Source organism: Caloenas nicobarica, chromosome 4, assembly GCF_036013445.1.
Source record: "Caloenas nicobarica isolate bCalNic1 chromosome 4, bCalNic1.hap1, whole genome shotgun sequence".
Lineage (NCBI taxonomy): Eukaryota > Metazoa > Chordata > Aves > Columbiformes > Columbidae > Caloenas > Caloenas nicobarica.
This window is the reverse complement of record NC_088248.1, coordinates 11,555,747-11,575,338: the sequence shown is the minus strand read 5'-3', so window position 1 is coordinate 11,575,338 and position 19,592 is coordinate 11,555,747. Positions and strand designations below refer to the sequence as shown.

The 19,592-nt window shown below is 37.9% G+C and overlaps 1 protein-coding gene across 2 annotated transcripts in view; it reads right to left on the bottom strand.

Annotated features, from left to right (window-relative positions):
- The window catches only part of LOC135988098 (bifunctional heparan sulfate N-deacetylase/N-sulfotransferase 3), a 63,693-nt gene that overhangs the window by 26,484 nt on the left and 17,617 nt on the right, over positions 1-19,592 (bottom strand). For both annotated transcript variants that reach the window (XM_065633736.1, XM_065633737.1), the window contains exons 2-5: positions 13,492-13,579; positions 9,598-9,752; positions 5,817-6,002; positions 2,993-3,121 (exon numbers count right to left, since the gene is read on the bottom strand). In XM_065633736.1, the coding sequence (XP_065489808.1) occupies positions 2,993-3,121; positions 5,817-6,002; positions 9,598-9,752; positions 13,492-13,579 (558 nt within the window). The remainder of the gene's footprint in view (positions 1-2,992; positions 3,122-5,816; positions 6,003-9,597; positions 9,753-13,491; positions 13,580-19,592) is intronic.

Genomic DNA, 19,592 nt, shown 5'->3' with positions numbered 1-19,592 from the left:
GAAGACTTCTACAATCTGTGTTTTCCTTGTGGCTTTCCCTGGCTAAATTAGTGCAAGTCACACAACCTCCCCTTAAGTCACTTATCCAACCAGTAACGTGGGGAAAATAATACCAGTATGCTAACAATACAGGGCTGCTGAAGGCTTTTTTTTTTTCTTTTTTTTTTGTGCAAGATCCTGATATAGTACAATCTTGCCCAAGGGCCACTGAAGTCAGCAAGATCTCTAACAGAAGATAGGCATAGAAAATATTATTGGGAAAGTAGATAGTATGTTATATTACTGCTTAGGCTATTTTTCAGCTTGGTGCCACTTCAGCATTCTAGATACTTTATGAACACAGTGGGCAGAACCACCAAGATCACTTCACAGCCACCATCAGATTGCAATCGAACCAGCAGAGAGGGGATATAAACGCACACCAAACAAATATAGCTTGCCAACCACAAGATCAGCTACTCCAGCAAACCAGCTCCTAGTTCCCATATAAGACAACCAGCAGAGACTGTTTGCCCAGCAGGATTTCCTGTGTGGACTGATGCTTTTGTTACCTGCAGGACCTCTGACTGTGAGGTACCCTGGGAACAGGGCGATAAGGCTGGTTCTCATGTCAAAAGCTCACAGATGCACGTATGGTCCTGTGGTTTTTTGTGGTTTATTCTGCAGATTGTGGTTGATCTAGCATACTATAAGGAAGCAGAGCCTCTCTTGTGAATAGCTACCATCACGCAGCCAAATCGCAAAGAAATTTGGGGCATTGTTCTTAAGGGCATTTATTTCGGCGTAGGATACTCAGTTTCTTAACCCTCAGCCTATTACCTTACACCTCAGAAACTATATTCACTTAAAATCAGTGATCCAAATTAAAGCAGCAAATGTAATGAGGGTCTTTGTTAAGATTTACATTTAATCTATACCCACATTTTCCATTTTTGGAAACTAAATATTGTTGAGAATATTGTTTAGCTGACATTGCAATGATTCCTAGGTAATGTTTCTTCTTCATAGGTTTGCATGAGTGAAAATGTTTAGAAAATGTCTCATGATGGAATTTTTGCATCCTCTGAAAGGCTGGGTATTTGATGTCAAGGAATCCCAGCAATTTTAATGAAAACACAGGAAAGCTTATGAAATTCAAAATGCCATTTCATAATTAGACAAATTTCTAAAGCTACTTAGTTTTCATTTTAATGCCTAATCTTTGCCCAACTCTGACTTGCAAATTATAGTATAAATACATGTAATACTTAAAAACCACAAAGATGCATACCCTAATTTTAAATTGATTACATGACAGGCTAATGCTTACAACTTTAGAAACCATTTATAAGCAGATATTTAAAACCAGACCCATTGCCTTTTCAAAGTCACTCTGTAAAAGGATTGCAACAATTTGTCTTGGGGAAATTTTGGCCTGATATTCATTTACAGTTGTGTTTAGAAAACAGTGCATTCAATTTCTATTATTTTAGCCTGTATTGTATTGGGGATATCATATTTCTCAGAACTACGTGATCACACAGTCCACAATGCAATGCATAAATTGAAGATCTTAGTAATATATAGGGATGTTAGGCAGGCATGATTAAACTTCTAAGATTAATACCAATAATAATGATTGTTTCACTGTTTATCTTGTCTTCCTCTCCATTCTTTCAATATAAAGAGTTTATGCCTTGAGCAACCACATTAAATTTTTCTGTTTCCCTACTGTAGTAAGATGGTAAACCAGGTTTTGGCTAAGTCATGGCTGTGTTTCAATATGGAACACAGCTTGTGCTGTCTCAAAATGTTGTTACTATATGTCTTCCTCCAAGTCTTGTTTGTTAAGCTAGTAGCCTGTAGTTAAAATCCACATATTGCCAGAACATTGCTATAGTACCAATTCCTTCCATCCAAGGAATTTTCCATGCCTCTCCTCTGTTAACATGTTGTACCTGACATGATATATATCATCCAAATTAGGACTGGGACTACTGCCATCCTCTAGTAGGGAGACCACGTGTGTGCTCGGGAAGCAAGTTTTTATTTCCTAGTTCTGCTATGTGGACATGAAATAGGAGAACAAAACACTGTAAGAAGAATCAAAACCATAGCCCGAAAGAATTCGAGGCTTGAAAAACACACCTGCTTACAAATTTCTGAAGTCACTGACAGAAGCTTTTTTCCTTTGGGCTTCCATTAAATTATGAAAGATTAAAAAAGGGCACAAAAATATCTAGGCTTTTATTCCAAAGGATTAGAGTTGTTCCCTTTGGTGTTCTGAAAATAATGAGTCCTAGTGATTACATTTGTACGAAACAGGTAAATTTTATTTATGTGTTTCATTTGGACTTCGGCTGAAAAACTCACCTAAAAGCTTGTCTAAAAGGTCAGTTTTGATGCAACAGACCTAATTCCATGCTACTTTGAAGTACTATACTGTTCTGCCAGTATTCTGTAGTTTCATAACCTCCTTTGTTTTTTATTCTTCCATTAAAGATAAATGAAAGGTTAAGCAGACGTATTAACTAGGTAGTTCATTTGCTTTGAAGCTATTATGATTTGGCAATCGAAAATGCTTAGAACAGGTTTAAGTGCAAGCACCTATTGCTTCCAACTTTCTCAAATCAATGAGTGCTCCCAACATGAATTTGGCAGAGTAGGGTAATGGACTTTGCCTGAGGTACTCATCTCATAGTAATACCCATTTTTAATGCTTGAATTCTTTTAAAAATTAAATCTTGGTGTCCCTATTTTGTACAAAAGTAAAGAAGAACAAGAACAGTTGCTACTATTGCATTACTAATAAAACAGTTGACAAAAAAAGTAGAGATTATTTTTGCACAACTAACAGAACACACTCAATATTAGATCTTACATTAATGAACTGAAAAAGCAGAAGAGCTCACAGTGACCAATCATCACTATTTGGGAGACCCCGCTGATTAGCCTTGAAGCATTTAGTAACTTCTCCTTTAATTAAAAAAAAAATAAATTACATTGTACTTACTGGATTGAGAACCACTGTGAAGAACAACTCTCCTCCTTGGATGCTTTTGTCTAGTTCCCTTGGGCCTCCAGGATACTCTTTATAGAAAATGGTGTGGGTAAATAAGCCACAAGTTTGCCTAGGAAGCACCTAAATTTATAAAAAAAAAAAAAAAAAAAAAAGACAAAAAATCAGGAGAAATTCACAGAACAAAAATGTTTATACTTTTCATGAGATAATAAATGCTAGAAAAGTAAAATATAACTGATAATGTTTCTTGGTGACAATTGCTGGGTAGATTTGACATCACAACTTTGCCAGAAGTCAATAATGATCTAGTTGCATTAATATACAGGCAGATCAAGAAATAGTGCTTACTGAGAGAAACAACATTTTTATTATCACTGAAATAATGTATAAAAATTCATCACATTTTGTTTAAAACTGGAGATTGATCTTAGTTGGTAAGTTACAATTCAGGAACCTCCTCAAACTAATTTTGTCTGTAACACTTGATAATAACAATATGTATTTGAAGTCTGGTCATCAAAGATTTCTCAGATTTTAAAATAATTTGAAACATAATCTGAAATATTATCAGTCTATATTGTATTATTCAGTCCCACTTTTCATTTGAAAGATGACTTTTTTGGAAATTTAAACTAGAATTTGAAAGTACTTTTTTTTTTTTTTTGCTTAGGCATCACTACCAATAATAATTCTACACTGACATGTGCTAACTTCATCAATAATGCTTGCATTATAATATTTGCTTCTCACTCAACTGTGCTAGTTTTATTACACAGATTGCAATAAAAAGTAGCATAAACAAAATCATGGATTTTTAAAAAGAAGCAAAGAACTAGTCTTTTGAATAGGAATAACTAACAAATGCAGTTAGGTTTTCCGGTAGAAGTTCAAAATGTTTTCTATCAAACTCAGAAAATAATTCACTGGACAGTATTTAAATTATGTCTACTTTTAATTGAAAAACAACAGAGTATTGATGTTCACATACAGTTGTTAAACTGGGATTGTTCTCAAACATCTTAGTCCAATTCATAATATTTATTATATAACTTAAACTTTTAAAACATACACATCCCTTACTTGACATAGACTGTGGTTTTGTAGATACTCTTTGTTTCTTGTAGTTTCATTTCCCAACATCTTTTTTGTAATGTACAGGATATTGTGACCACAGATCATAAATTCAGCATTGTCAGAAAACGTGTGGAATTTGTGTATTTGCGATGAACTTGCAGATACTTTTTTAAAAACTCCAGATTTCACTGACGAAATATGAGAACAATTCTTCACAGAAGGAGGCATTAAAGTTGTACTGGATGGGAAATGCTCTGGCAAATATTACACAATGATTTTCTTACCGCATGTATTCACAAGTATAAGCCTGCAGATGTAAAATATTAATGCATTTGCCCTGAAGAACTGGCAGCTTGAAATTCCCCAAACAGGTGGTTTTATACAACTATTCTTGGAAATAGATTTTTGGCCCTAGTGTCCTTGTGTTAAATCTCATTATGCATCTTCAAATGACATGTTTTTACAAAAATTTATGAAAGAGATTTTTGGAGATTCTGAGAGTCAATCAATCTTCCTCAAATGCTTCACGCCCCCTGAGCATATCCACAAACCCATTATTCTACATGCAGCTATTGCTTTGAGGCAAACAAACTGTAGCTCAAATCTATATGGTGTCAATTTTTTTTCCTGGATATCTGGAGATCATTTTAGTGTGCTTCATCTGAAAATAGATCTAAACTTTAAAATATTAGTATTTGGCTTAGAAAAGTGGTATCTATGGTAACTCATGGACAATATATTACGTTACAAGCTAAGTGACAGATCTTTTGCTAAGGGACTTGACCCTCCAAAACTGCCTGTTGCAACCAGAAGTATAATACAGCACACACACATGGATCTTTCCCATTCACTGCTCTCCTACATGCTCCAAAAGAAAGTCACTCAAGAACATACCATCAAGTATTTTAGAAAGTTGTTTCGAAACACTTCTGAGAGAATAATGACATTATGCGAATCAGAAATAGCCTACACCTCCGTGACCAGATGGTGTTAGCATAACGCTTTCCATGTCAGTTGTGTATAACCCCTTTTGGCAAATACTGCTGTCAGCAAACACTGCAAATTATGTAATACAGAAAAATTGTGTGATTTGACTTGTGGCTGCCACAACAGGGCAGTTTCATAGGCTGGAGGTAGGGGGGTGGGCATGGGCAGGTGTGCCCTCCTTCGCTTCAACCTTCTTGGGAATGTCTGTCCCGTGTCCAGACTGCTGGCCCAGCTGCAGGTTAAGGCGCAGCCCAAAGCACAGTTCACATTTCTGTATGGCAAGAAGCAAAAGGAGGGCAACTGTGCACCGCTCAAATAGAAGAAAAAAAATATTTATGCACCAAGATCCAGATTCTCAGATGGCAGAAACTGGCAAAACTCTTTTGCAGTTAATCATATTATGCAAATTTAAAACCTGCTAAAAATCTAACCCATAATATTCTGTTAAAAGATGCAAAGTTGACTTTTTCCTTGAGATCTCTGCACCAGAATTAACAGTAGGACTAGAACAGTTAACAGCCTGGCAACTGTTAACAGCGGGGTGCCTAGAGGCCACCTTCATCAGAAGTAACATCATCAGCAACAGACTGATTTTAATTAACAAGATACTGTCAAATATATCTTGCTACTTATGCACAGCAATATGTGCTTCTCACAACATGAACTTTCAGGATACCATGCTTTTCCGCTTAGAAATAAATTGTTCATCAAATGGTAGAGTGGTTGTAACATGAACATCATAAATACAACTCACCATGATATTTTTGTGGATGAAGCCTCGTCTATATCTTGCAGGCTTCAGATGTGGGTATTCTTCTGTGCTAGTAACTCTGATATTCCAGACCTTTTTCCAGGCATCATAAAGTTGGACGTGTACTGGATAGACCCCAGAATGGTGTGGAGCCACTGCATAGCCCAAATCAGTCGGAATGCCATGTTCCTAAAATAGAACAGAACAATGACTGCTTTCAAAAATTTAAGAAATTTGATGTTTCGGCATTTCTCAAATCCTTTGTGAGAGATCAAAACCAGGATTGAAATGTGAATAATGGTGACATCGAAATATGCTAATAAGTAAGGGAGATGGAAGGCAGCGTAGTGAAAATGAGATGAAGGATTTTAATAGAAAAGCCTTTTAAATAAATATTTTTATGAGTGTCTAGGGAAGAGTGATACAGATGTATATTACACTGATTACTTCAACCAATACATTAAACAGAAAGCTGCACTATTTCAAGTTCTTCTAAGGAATTTGCTCACAAACTAAGAATTTAGAGATAAAATTACTGTCACATATTCAACACAACAGGTAGCATTTGGCAGTTACAATAACAAAAATGTGATTTCCACTACATGTACCCACACAATTACTTGGATTGTTAGCTGAATTTCACAGAAAGTCGCTGCATTTCCGTTCTAGTCACTCAAAGCATGAAGCCGTATTGAAAAACCAGCTTAATCATTTTAGTGTCATTTTAAAAAAGGAGAAAAGACAACAACTTGTAAAATTGAGGATAACAGGCAGATGTTGTAGACTAACCTCTTTTGTAGCACATCTTTTATTTTTGCAGACTCCTGTCACTTATCTTGTTTACATACTTGACCTTGCAGGTATTACCTTCTCTTGACATTCAATATATTTTCTTTCCAGTTGCTAGTTTCCAACATACTCTAATGAATTTTGACACCTTTTGTGTTTTCTTCCAGGTTACTTTTCAAGGGAACACTATACAGCAGGTATTTCTGTAATGGTTTGATTAGCAGAATACACTGTCCATAAGATGTTGCTGTGTTGCAAAACTGCCTTTGAAAGACCTTTGAATTCTGTTTAAGAGCTTTTTACATTGTTTGTATTTTTATTGTCATATTCACCATATTTTCTAATCACACTTTGTGTGCAGAGGTAAGAGTAGGCTGATACTTGGGTCTCTTCCTTTGAATAAACTAGTTACTAAGGAATATGGAAAACTCTCTTATCTCAAAGAAAAACAGGTGCATGAACGTAGTAAAGTCATCTTCATCTTTTCTGGTGGAGCAATGGACTGCTGCAGGAATGCTAAGATACTGGACTTAAAAGCCTAAATAACCAGGATTCAATATTAGACTACCTGTTATAATTTAAATCTGACAGCTTTACTAACAGCTCAAAACAACGCATGCTCACAAAAAGCAGAATTTGCTTCTGGTCTGGAAAAAAAATGAGAAATTAGACTTTAAAGCTTTGAAGGCTGCAAGGGAAGAAAGCTATTTTTTCCTTATTAAAGGGTACATTGAACTTAGCATAATGGCACATGTAACAGACAGGTATGGTTTAATCACACTTGAGAACCATAATTTTTCAATATTTAAAATACTGGTGAAACTATTATTTCCCTTTAGCACTTTATGGCACACACACTGGGGTGTAAAATTTTATCATCCGGAGGCTGGTACAGCTTTTGGAATTCTTGTAAGGCCATCCCGCTCCCGGGTAAGACTCGAACACCTCGTCAGCAGCCCCACTGCACCAGGGAGCACATCATCTGCCAGTTTACGCCAGGGGTGCACTACGGGTAATCTGCCAAAATGCGAATGATTAAGATCTGGCCTGTTGAGTTTACTGCATGGGGAGATAAAGGATGGATATGCCATCAGTTATACGGCTTCACACTATTTAATTCCATCACAGATATTTCAATTCCTCATCGTTCTGTCTTTTCTACTTCACTTAAGCATGCATGAACATCAGAAAGAAAAATCTTCACAGAACTTCTAAGAAATTGCATTTTCTAATGTCCCATTTAATCTCCTTCATTCAGCTATAAACAAATGTCTGAATTTTAATGTCTGAATTTTTCCCTCAAGTTTTACAATACGCAGTAGTAAAGATGTAATTAAAATATTTCATTCTAATTATGAGCCTATCATCTTCATTGTATTAATGTCTGTTATTTCTTAGCGACTGTAATTCCCAAGTTGAGCATTTCACACACGATACACACATTCAGTTTGATAACGCATGAAGCATCAACAATTTCAGCCTCTTTCAAAAAAGGAGGATACTTTGTTATTAATCTAAATGCTTTAAGCAAATTAATGAGTAACTTCATGTCTGAAGCTATATATATGTTTAATATAAGGTATCTGTAAGTATTAAGGCATGTAAAGTAGTCAAGAAAATAGAAATTCAGATGAAATTATCAAAACCAGGGTTGGATATGAGTTATTCTAATAACATACTTCAATGGTTGCATACTGTGGACTAATCCCAGAGGATTTCTTAAGTCTTTTTGCATCACACCAGAACTACAAGAACTAATTTAATTTCCAGTGGAACTTGCAAAAGTACACAGAATCAAAGAAAAAAGGGAAGTATGGACACAGGATTTTAAAATTTTCATGGCTTCAACTCTCACTGAAATGTTTTCTTTAAACAAAGAATAAAATTGAGCTAGCCTGTACTCAGCACTACAGTTTACAGTAAACTTAGTACAGTCTTTGGTAGAAAGAAAAAGTATACGTAAGAGTAAAGTTTTCAAATACAGATTTTAATTGCTCGATATTCTAGGTCTCTGCCTTCCTCCTACACTCACTGACACATGACCACAAGCACATCCTTTTTTTTCTTCTGATATTTCCAGGAACAAAGTCATTACTTGCCAGCTAATGAGCAACCACTGTATTTCGAAAAGAGAGAAGTCAAATTAGGCTGTTGGAAGAGTAGGTGTATTTCAGTAAATGAGTTTGCTTAAGTTTGCTGAAGTATTCCGGTCTAACACTTCTTTATTTCTTCACATTGGACCATTTCTTCAGATAAATAATACGTACTACCCATGGCAGTTTGGTGTCATTGTATGAAAGTAACTGTAGAGAAAAGGTAAGTCTGTTTCTCTGGTATTTTCAGACTTAATGATCTGGTTTTATTTTTAATTGTTCTCCCTGAAACTTTTTTTCAGAGCTCTGCTGTGAACAAAAAATTGTAAAGGCAATGCTTTAAAAAAAAAGTTTCATAAAGCTGATCCAGAGGGAATATATAAGATGTTAACGGGTATCACCGCAGAAAAGCATCTTTGAAAATGTGGCACACTTCATTAATTCTAACATGAAGTGTTTTCACAAAGTCATTTGACATGTTTTGATGCAGCGTTTCTTCTTTCAGAAAACTGGATTTTTTTCTAATCTAAACAGTGGGTTATTCAGACAAAATTTTATTTAGGAAAATATTGAAATGGAAGAATTATTATCTATATTGAATTTCTAAGAGGAGAACGTATTAATTCCACATTCTGAAAGAATTTTTCCATTCAAAATCTTCTATAAAGTAATGCAGAAAACAAATTTATTGAGAAGAAAATCCAAACTGTAGAGAAAAAGAATTTTCATAGCACAAAATTCAGCGACTACAAAATTCACTTCATCAAAACTTACCTTTTTTATTTTTTTTTTCAATTACTTGACCTGAAAACAAATTCTACAAGGACTGATTCTCCAACAAAATAGGAATAATGGTTTTTGAATACCTAAATTCAACATAAAATGCAAAAAATACAACTCACTAAGGCAAATTTTTTGTTGAGGATCATCTGCTCCACCAGTGATGACTCATTGTGGAAGAGGTGAGGCTGCATGTGACTCCACATATGGGGAAACCACCAAAACTCATCGACAGATCTCAACAGCAGGTCATCGCCTTCATCTTCCTCCTCAGTGCCTGCAAAAAAAAAAAAAAAAAAAAAAAAAAAAGTATCCCCGAAATAAAACCCCTAACTTTTATTATAATCTTACGAATGTCTGAAAATGTAAGAATGAAATTAACATAATAAAATGTGACCACTTCAGGCACTGAGGATTTTAAATGTTTCCAAATAAAAATCCCTTTTCCTGAAGTAATTATAGCCAAGTAAAAGACTGAGTGCCTCATTTTCCCAGCATAGTTTGCACACACACGTGCTATGTCTGTAACACTAGCAGCTAAAGGACAGAATTGGAGAAATTGTATACGAGATCATTTACTAAAGAGTATAAATGAAAAAGTTGACAATTCTTTTTTTGTATTCGTTGCCCAAATTAAATTCACTCCTTGATCCAACTTCTTTGCCTTTCATTAACTATGATATGTTGCAGTATTTTTTCCAGCAGCCTTTTCAAAATAAAATGCATAATACAATTATTTTTGCTTCCCTGCTAATTCTTGTTTTTCTGATTATGGCGTATATCAGAAATCTGCATCTCTGAAGAGACAAAGGGTGGCTGGAGCTCACTGAGTTATTTCTCAGGTCCCGGCCTGTCTTCCAGCTGCTCTCCTGCCTGTTCCTGAGGATGTGGTGCCAGAACAGGCCCTGCCGCCAGCTCTGCTTGCTGCGCTGGTGAAGGGAAATCGCTCGGGCAGCAGCGCGTGGCCCCGCCGTTCTCCCACACCTCTCCTGCTGCAGCTGCCGCAGTCGATAACCCAGCGGCAGGGCTGTCCTCTCACCCTGAGCTGCCTGGTTGCTTTGAGGCTCGAAAATCCTCCCAGCCTGCAAGAGGGGCAGCTGCACCCCAGAGACCCACGGGGACACCCATGGGTGCACCCATGGGTGCACAGGGCACTGTGTGGAGGGTGGGGGCTGGCGGGACCTGGAGCGCTCCAGAGGACATTTGTGTAATCTGACAGGAACAACAACCCACCCTCCATCCGTGTAACCTGACGGTAAGAACAACCTGCCCTCGGTGCTCAGGCCCGTGCCTCGGCTCTGGATAACCTACTCACAGAGATTCAGCCTGAGTATCTGACAGCAGCCAGGGGATGGGAACTGTCAGGGTCTAATTAGCTGGCAGATCAGGACACCCTGCACACCCTCAAACCCAGGTATCTATTCTCATAACAGTGCACATTTAATGACTGGCTAGTCCTGTCAAACGCAGCCCAATTTAAATAGCCCCTTAATAGGCTGCCTTGTAAAGCCTGCATGAGCTAAACTTTGATAACGTGTATCTTAACACTTCAACGTGTGCATGTTTCCTGCTTATCTGATTGTTCCCACTCCCTCCAACAATGAACACAACTTCACAAATCCTTTCTTTCAGCATTTTGCAACATCCATTCTACTTTTTCAGCCTTTCAGATGAACATTCAGCTCCGATGCTTTTCACATCCATGCGGCCATACTCTCACTAACCTTATATGCCTTTTGCTTTCTCCTCTTTCTTTCAACAAACCTTGTCCGACATACCTTCACTGTTGTGATTTTATTCCTCATTATCTCTGAGGGAATTAAAGCACTGAATGAAAAATGCCAGCAGGCATATGTAATAATGTATCAATATTTGTAGAATCATTAGATTTTAGGACTCTGTGTCAGTCCATGGGGCCCTGTGTGATGTTCACACAGTATCAAAGAAATTGAGAGGAGTACCTAAAGGTCATACGATAGCCAGATCAGGGAGAAGAAAGCATATCATGAAAGGAAGAAAGCCACAGCAAGGGACGAGCTGTAAGAGAGAGCAGCTCAACTCATTCAGTTTACACTCACTAACTGGGTCGGTTTGTACTACAAACACACAAATACCTTTGCCAAATCCCGCTCAACCAAGAGCAGGAAACCCATGTGCGTGCTCCCTCCAAAGCATCTAACTGTCAACTGAGGCAAAAGAAGTCGTCTGGAAAGTAGCTCTGCCTGCTGAGGCACTCGGCAGTCAGGACTGTTTGCTGGGCAATTCTAGGCAAGACAAAGCGGGAGGAAGGGATGGGAATAGATGGAGCAAGTGACATCGTGCATGTGAATATATTAAGGCATCTCTAGTCTCTCTGCATTGTGCAGGTGACATCTGGACTGCAGAGCTGAAACCTGGACATTTACCGAGTTTACCTGAAGTCTTCTGAGACCTAGAAAGACCCGTGGAGAGACTGTGCAGCCCCAGCTGCTCTCCTCTCCACCTGTTCAGCTCTGAATAACAAACTTCTTTCCCTGCCTCTTCTTAACATGACAAGTAATACTGACCAAGGTGCACAACTGAGCACAGGAAGAGGAATGCTCACTCCTTTGCTATGTAACATGCACAGCAGTCAAGGATATTCAAGCTCTGCATATTTATCTTTGGTTTGGAATAAATCTATTTTTGGTTCCGAGTCTCACCTGACATGTCACTTCACTTCCCTCTTTTTCTGTTAATATTCTTCAACTATAATGTTATCTTGTGTTGTCTTTTGTCTCCCTCTTCCAGACTCTGATGTTGTCCAATTTCACGTGTGTCTTTTTCTTTCTTTTTGTCCATAAAGAGCACCTTCTTTCTTCTATATCACATGCTATTCAATACCTTATCTTTTATTTCTCCCTATTTCTATAGTGGCTTAAATATGAAGTTATTGTAATGGATAATATCTACTGCTATGATATCTCTACAGTAGAGATTAAACTATCCTAAAGGATGAACTGTGGTAGCTCAACAGATCTCTCAGTTAAGTCAATAGGAAATTTTATTTGATCGGTGGAATTTACCACTCAGCAGCTTGAAAGGAAATGAATTTTAATAAAAGACAAGGAGGAATCCAGTCTGCTCCATACTGGCACCTAATGCAGGCACTGCAGCTTATTAGAATTGCAGGTACCTCATCCTGACATGTTCCAGCCCACTTAGAATTATCACATAAGTGCACTCAGGAAACAGATGCAGAGAAAAATCCAGTTCACCAGTTCTACGTGCCTCCTTCTCTCCGTTTCCTGGGACAGGCTCTGCAGCAAGCATTTGGGCTACCTCAAATTTCATGTCCCCCTCTTTGAATGAAATTATAAAGAAACAATAAGAGACGTGTTTATTCCACCCTCAGGATTGATTTTGCTGTTATCCTATGACACATATGTAATACATATAACCCCTATAGAAAGCTGTCATCCCATGCTTGGACTGGCTCTTGCAAGTCCTACTCCTGGCCCTGTGACTCTGCCATTTCTGTATGTCGCAGCTTGCAGGAGGAGGAACATTCCTCTTCTTCAGGAAACTTAACAGTCTGACAGGACACTTCTGAGGGGCTTAGTCTTTCTCTCTTAGAAACTACAGCCTGTTTTTCCTACTTCCACATCATTGCTCTACTTACTGGACTATTATGCAAAGAATGACCACCTTTTTGTTTGTTTGTTTGAGAAAAAAAGGAAATAAAAAAAAGAAAAAAATTAAATGTGGCTGCAAAGAGGCATTTACAGACTCTACCTACGTGCTTATTTCCAGAGAGACTACAGCTCAAACAAAAGGTTAATCCAGAATAATAACTTTAGGAGAAATATTTGAATCAGTAAATCACACACATGTATGTCCCAAAGCAATCTGGAAGAAAGAACAATTTGATTTTTAGTTCCTCTGTTACGAAGGAAACTCTTCTCTCTACTCTGACCCTTAGTCCCTATCATTCCTGCTTCCCTCATACTAGAAAGAATACCATCAAAATGAACGTGATTTTATTATTTCATTCTTACCTGTGTGATAAAATTTCCCTGAAAATCCCAGGTTGAAAGTAAAATTTGTAATCTGAGCTCTCAAAAGATTCTGAGTGTCAAGCAGGGCCTGAAAGAAAAATACCATATAAACATACCTGTAGAAAACTACACCTGGCACAGAAATTTAATTTCACAATATAAGTATTTTTACAGGCATATATATTTTCAATTGGTTTTGCTATTTAAAAACAGTTCTTTATATATTAAAAAGAAGTAACAGACATTTTCATTGTAAGATTCAAGACAGCATGCAAACTCCATTGTTTTCCTCATTAAGATGACCAGCTATTAAATACTTTTTTACTCCCTGGATCATGAGATAGGAAAACAAAGGCACACGCCAGAGAAAAGACCTTCAACTGATTACTCAGCAAATCTGAGACACAGCCAGGAATGATATTCAGATCTCGTATCCCCCAGCTGCTGCTCTGTTCACTAAGGTGAACAGCATCTATTAGAATTGTGTTTTCTAGAATCATAGAATGATTTGAGTTGGAAGGGACCTTTAAAAGTCATCTATCCAACCCCCCTGCAATAAGCAGGGACACGTTCAACTGGATCAGGTTGCTCAAAGCTCTGTCCAGCCTGGCCTTGAATGTTTCCAGAGATGGGGCATCTACAGCCTCTCTGCGCAACCTGTTTCTCTAGATCAGGTCAAATACATATGCAGCATTTTAGTTATGTTTCAAAATTACTGGCAATGAAAACAAACCAGAACAACAGAAAGAAGCAAGATGAAAACTATTCCACATCAAATAACTTAATCCTAAATTCCCCCAAATTCTGACTGATTTCTCAGACTGTTAGCATACTGGCTTTCAGCATACATGTACTTGCAACTAAATTAGTACAAACAAAAAACCAGCAAGCAGGAAGAAAGGGGAAAGCTATTATTTATCAGATACAGCTTCGCTCTTTGATTTCAATATGGTCTTCTTGATTTGTCATTCCCAAGATTTACATACTGCTTTCAGGAGTTATCTCCCAAACTCTTACACTCTGCTGTTGTCCACTATTTCAGCTTTCCAGGTGTCACAAAGAAACCTAGCCTTCTAATTCAAAATAAAACTTTGCAAAGCAAGAACAAAACATAAGAACACAAAGCTTCCTCTAAAATGAGACTTGGAGTACAAGTTTCTCCAAATAGCCTGTTTTCAACTGAGCACTTGGTAGCTGCTAATTTATGAACACATTTGATGCTTTGGAGATTTGTGACACCGTACACAGCACATCAGAAGTGTATGGCCAGCTACAGCACACACAAACCCTTGGACACAGGCACTCATGCAGTACCTTTGAAAGAAAGGGAAATATTTATAAGTCAAAGCCCAGCAAAGAGTTTTCAAAGTCAATGTACATTATGGCACAACAATTTTAATAAAATGATTAAAAGCAATACTCTTGTCAGAAATGAGTAACTCTAAGCATGTTATGAAAGGGGAATGTATTTAAAAAGTCACAAGACTAAAATCACTGGAGGTTCTCTAAGATTTTAAGTCCAGTAGGCTCCCCACTCTTGAAATTCAATGACAATTTGATGCCCTGAAAAATATGAGCCAGGAATTTTAATTATACTTACTTTCAATGTTTTTGAGTAATTTATCTGCAGGGTTTTTTTTAACTGGAATACCAACAACAATCAAATGTCAGCGTGGAAGTCAAGTCCAGCTTTATGCATATATGCATAACACGGTCAAGTTACAGATCCTTAAAATATGATCCATTTTACAGATGGACGTGATATCCACCTTATCAGAGAAGTATACAAGCTCTTCTTTAGGTCTTTTCCAGGGCTCATCTAATGAAAGTACAATCTCCATCTGCAAACTCTGTCAAGCCTTTTTTTTTTAAACTATCATACCTACAGCATTACAGTGACAAAATCAGGCTGTGACAATAGCAGGGGCTCCCCTGCGCACCAACCTCAAGAGGCAGCAGGCCCAGTGGAGCTGCCCAGCCCCAGTAAGAGGTGGCCACACAGCACAGCTGGTGCGTCTGTCCCCACTCTGTGCTCGCCTTTGTCAACACGCTCTTTCCAGAGCTGAGCGTTTTCACCCGGTCCCATTGAGAGCCTGCAGCACGGCTCAAAGTGAGGACCCAGCCGCTCTCCAGTCCTCTCCTGTCCCGCATCTGATGCCCCAGTGAATGCACTAAGCTTCTAGCTGTGGTTGGCTCAGGGAAGCTGGTGCTCGAGGGAGCTGATCTGCAGCAATTGGAGAGACAGTCATTTGTCCCTGTCCTGGGGGGCTGCAAAACTGAATTTTGCTGACACTGCTGAGGAAACATGAGTGGTTTCAACTCTGAGTCATCAGTACTATTTGCCTCGTTCACCATTTCAGCACACCAGAACATTATGCCTAAGCACATTTGTTAAATATATATTAAACATAAAGCCAGATCTGTGGAAGAATTGTCACTTTTTTGCCTTCTATTTCTTCAGGTCTTCTCAGATCTGGAAGTAATTCGTCTTTCCCACTGTCTTCTTCAGCAGGGTAGCTCCAGCAACAACAGTATAGGAGGTTTCAAAGAACAGTACTACTAAGTTAAAGTCCACCTTATTTCACTGGAAAGCCTGAAAAATGCTCTGTGAACACGGGACATTCTAAAGGAAGGAGTAAAATGAAGCACAGAATGGATATAATTGAAAACAAGCTTGAGACTTCTAAAGTGGAATATTAAGAGAAAAATCTTGCAACAGTGTAACAAGGGCTTTTGCACAGGCTGAGAGAGCAAAGATCACTGAGGAGGCTTCTTATTCGAATGAAAGGTAGCAAATCTGCAGAGGATTTATTATGAAAACCATCCTTGAGCTGCTGGGAACTCATTCACTGAAAGAATTTTATCTTTGCAAAGTTAAAAGTGTAGGACACAAATGATATGGCTATACATTTCTTATGTTAACAGTACGTATTATTGAATGAAAGAGATCCTGAGTGCAGCTTGACGGCAAAGTGGCATGAATGGGCTGCACAGCACTTTCCCTCCAAATTAAGAACTGTGAGCATCTTCAGCATTGAGCTGAAGGTCTTATTCTGCACCTTTCTGGCAACTTCTCAGCTTGCCAGCTTCAGTCTAGTCTCAGCATGATGGGAAAACAATAGAAAAAATGAAGAGCAGCTGGAAATGCCAGAGAAACACAACTTGGAAGGAGTTCTGTGCTGTACCTCCCTGGCACGCTGCAGCTCCAGGGCTGACAGGAGAGTCACAAACTCAGGCTTTCAAATGGGAGAACGGCAAAGGGCACAAAAACCCCCGTGACATTTCTACAATAATGCAACACGGAGTTGACTTCTTCACTGGGAATTAATTTTGCTGGTGTAGTTATCACCTTCTCACCTTAATGATTTACCTAGTGTTCGTATTTTATTTTGCCAGCAATCACGATAAGATGTTCCAAATAACACTCAAATAACATGGAACTCTAAGGGAAAGCTGAAGTTCACCTTCTAGAGAACAAACTTCAAAAGCGATGCCATTGTTTGGTCTTTTTTTTTGGCCACATTACCCTCATTAACAACAGGAGATCTGCTAAAGTCTTGTGGTGGTCGTTGAAAATGTATCAGCTAATACCAAGGGTGTAGCTGCCTACCTGCTCCAGCTGCTCTGTCTGCGAAGAGGGAGGGCACAGACCTGCTGTGAACCACTTTTTGTACAGACAAGCTGAAATAACATTTGAGTTGTCATGCCTATGATTATTTTCTGGGTGACTTGACATTTTACTCATCTTTCAGGTTCTAAAAACTAAATGTTAAAACTCATGAAAAATATATAGTAGCAGATGGCAGGGCCTATTACTGTGAGTTTCTATCAGAGAGACAGAAAGAGAGAGAAGTAGGGGGAGGAAAAGCCTGAAATTTCATTTCTAAATGCTATTTCATATGCTGAAGGTAAGCCGGTGATATTTTCTGTATATTTTATGACTGGTTTATGAACAGCCCTTCTGGCTATCTGTATGACATGTTATATAAATACACTAGTACTGAAGATTATTTTTTTAAAACTGTTGAGTAAAACGTTTGTATGTTTATAAATAATTATTTAGTGCATATGTTGTACTTCCACTGATAATATAAGGAAAACAAATTGCTGGCTGCATAATCTTTCATGTACATAGCTACAATGGAGTACTTTCTTTTCAAATTTTCCTAAGCTCACATACTATGTTTGGGAAATTCCTTGTCTGAGGAACCAAATGTGAGAATTCGATATATGTTGAAGACTCCCTTCCTCACCAACAGTCCAAAATAATCTCCGAAAAAGGCCCTGTTACAATCCCAGAAACGGACAAAAGTTATCCCAACAGCAAAACAACAGCAAAATGCAGTTCTTGCAATCCCTGCATCTGCTAAGTTTATAGCACAATGAATGAGTATCATAAATAAAGCCAGATTCCGAGATGATTAACCAGCATCACCCCATTTAAGTTATTGCTATTTCTTTTCTGATGAAATGTCTCAGCAAACGTAAGATGCTGTAACTGCCACTGGGATCTTAACTGAGGAAGAATTTAGGAGAAAATGGACTCTAAGGTCACAAATGGAATGGAAGGAACCAAGAGTATTATTCTTTAATTGAAATATTCACGCAATGAAAATGCATGAAAATTCCTGCCTTTGTATAGATGGCCTCCTTCTTTCTTGACAACCATAACGTTTAGCTGGTTTTGTCACTTTCCATTCCGAAATACCAACTTTGTTTACAAAGGAAACAGTTTCATTTGATTTTTCTCATCTTATGGACAGAACAGAGGTACAGACAGATGACATGGGATGACAAAAGCTCTTGCTCAAGTAAAACAGCAGTAAAGCCAAGGATAAAATTCCTGTCACCAAACTTGCTTCCCATTTCCATAGGCAGGAAACCATCCTGGCCCCTGTCCTCAAATATCTCTTCACATGATTTCACAGAGAAGTCACAAGTATCAACTCGTCTTTGGTAAACAGACTTTCTTCAGCACCAAGACAAATATTCAGACCCAAAGATCTTGGTTGATCAAATAAATAAATAAGAACACGTTGCTGAACTCTACTTCACCAAAAAGGAGCTATGACTTGTTTCTATAGTCAGATCAACATTTGTATGACTATTTTCCTACCCAAAAGCTGCTAAAGAACTTAAGACACTTGAAAAACACTTTAAAATGCTGTTAATTTTACTTGTAGCCACATGGATTTTAACTAAATTGGCAAGCAGACAGACATAGTCTCACAATGCTGCAGCGGTAATATTCTAAACTTCAAATCAGCACGTTCTTTCATGTTAGTAAAAAAAAAAAAAAAAAAAAAAAAAATCAGGAAAGGTCAGCTTCATAATTTTTCAAGAAAGCCTATCTCCTCCCGCTTTTTTTGGGAAGCAGATCTCACCTCTGGAACGCTTGCTTTACTGTTTCACATCTAACAATGCTATCAAAGGAGTAATTAAATCAGGAATTACTTTGCTTTTGAAGAAAACTTCTGATGCGGTACTGGTTCTTTAATAAAGGCAAGGACCTTCTGAAAGGGTAAAACAAATTAATAGAAAGTGTAATGTGAAAGCACACAAGTTAGGCACACAAAGCCCCTTTATGGGAGCTCTTATGCAGAAGTAGCTTTAATTTTCTGTACCATATTTCCTCTTTAGTTTAATCCCTGCAAGAGAGGAAAGAAACAGAACTAAAGCCATTTTAACTTCTGACTGGAGTTCTTAATACAAGGGCTTAATGAGCTGCAACTGATGCGATGTCCTTTCATTTTGAACTTTTAGTGACATCATTTTTTCTTTCCTGAGCACGTTCATGTTCTGAGGAAAGTCCTCTGGCACTGAAGCTGCCTGCACAGGTATATGCACACCACCTGCCTCCCTTGAAATCTCCCTTCTGCAAAATCTGACCTTTTCTAAAGTTTCTACCCACATTGCAAATTCACTTGCTTACAAGGAAAAACAAGAGAAAAACAAACAAAAACACAGAAACCCCCAACAACAACAAAAACCCCCAAACAAACAAAAAACCTCTAAAAACAAAAAAGAGGGTTGGGGAGGAAATAGAAAAGACAGTTGAGGAATGTAACATATATGTGGCTGAAGTTTGTATTTATGATGCA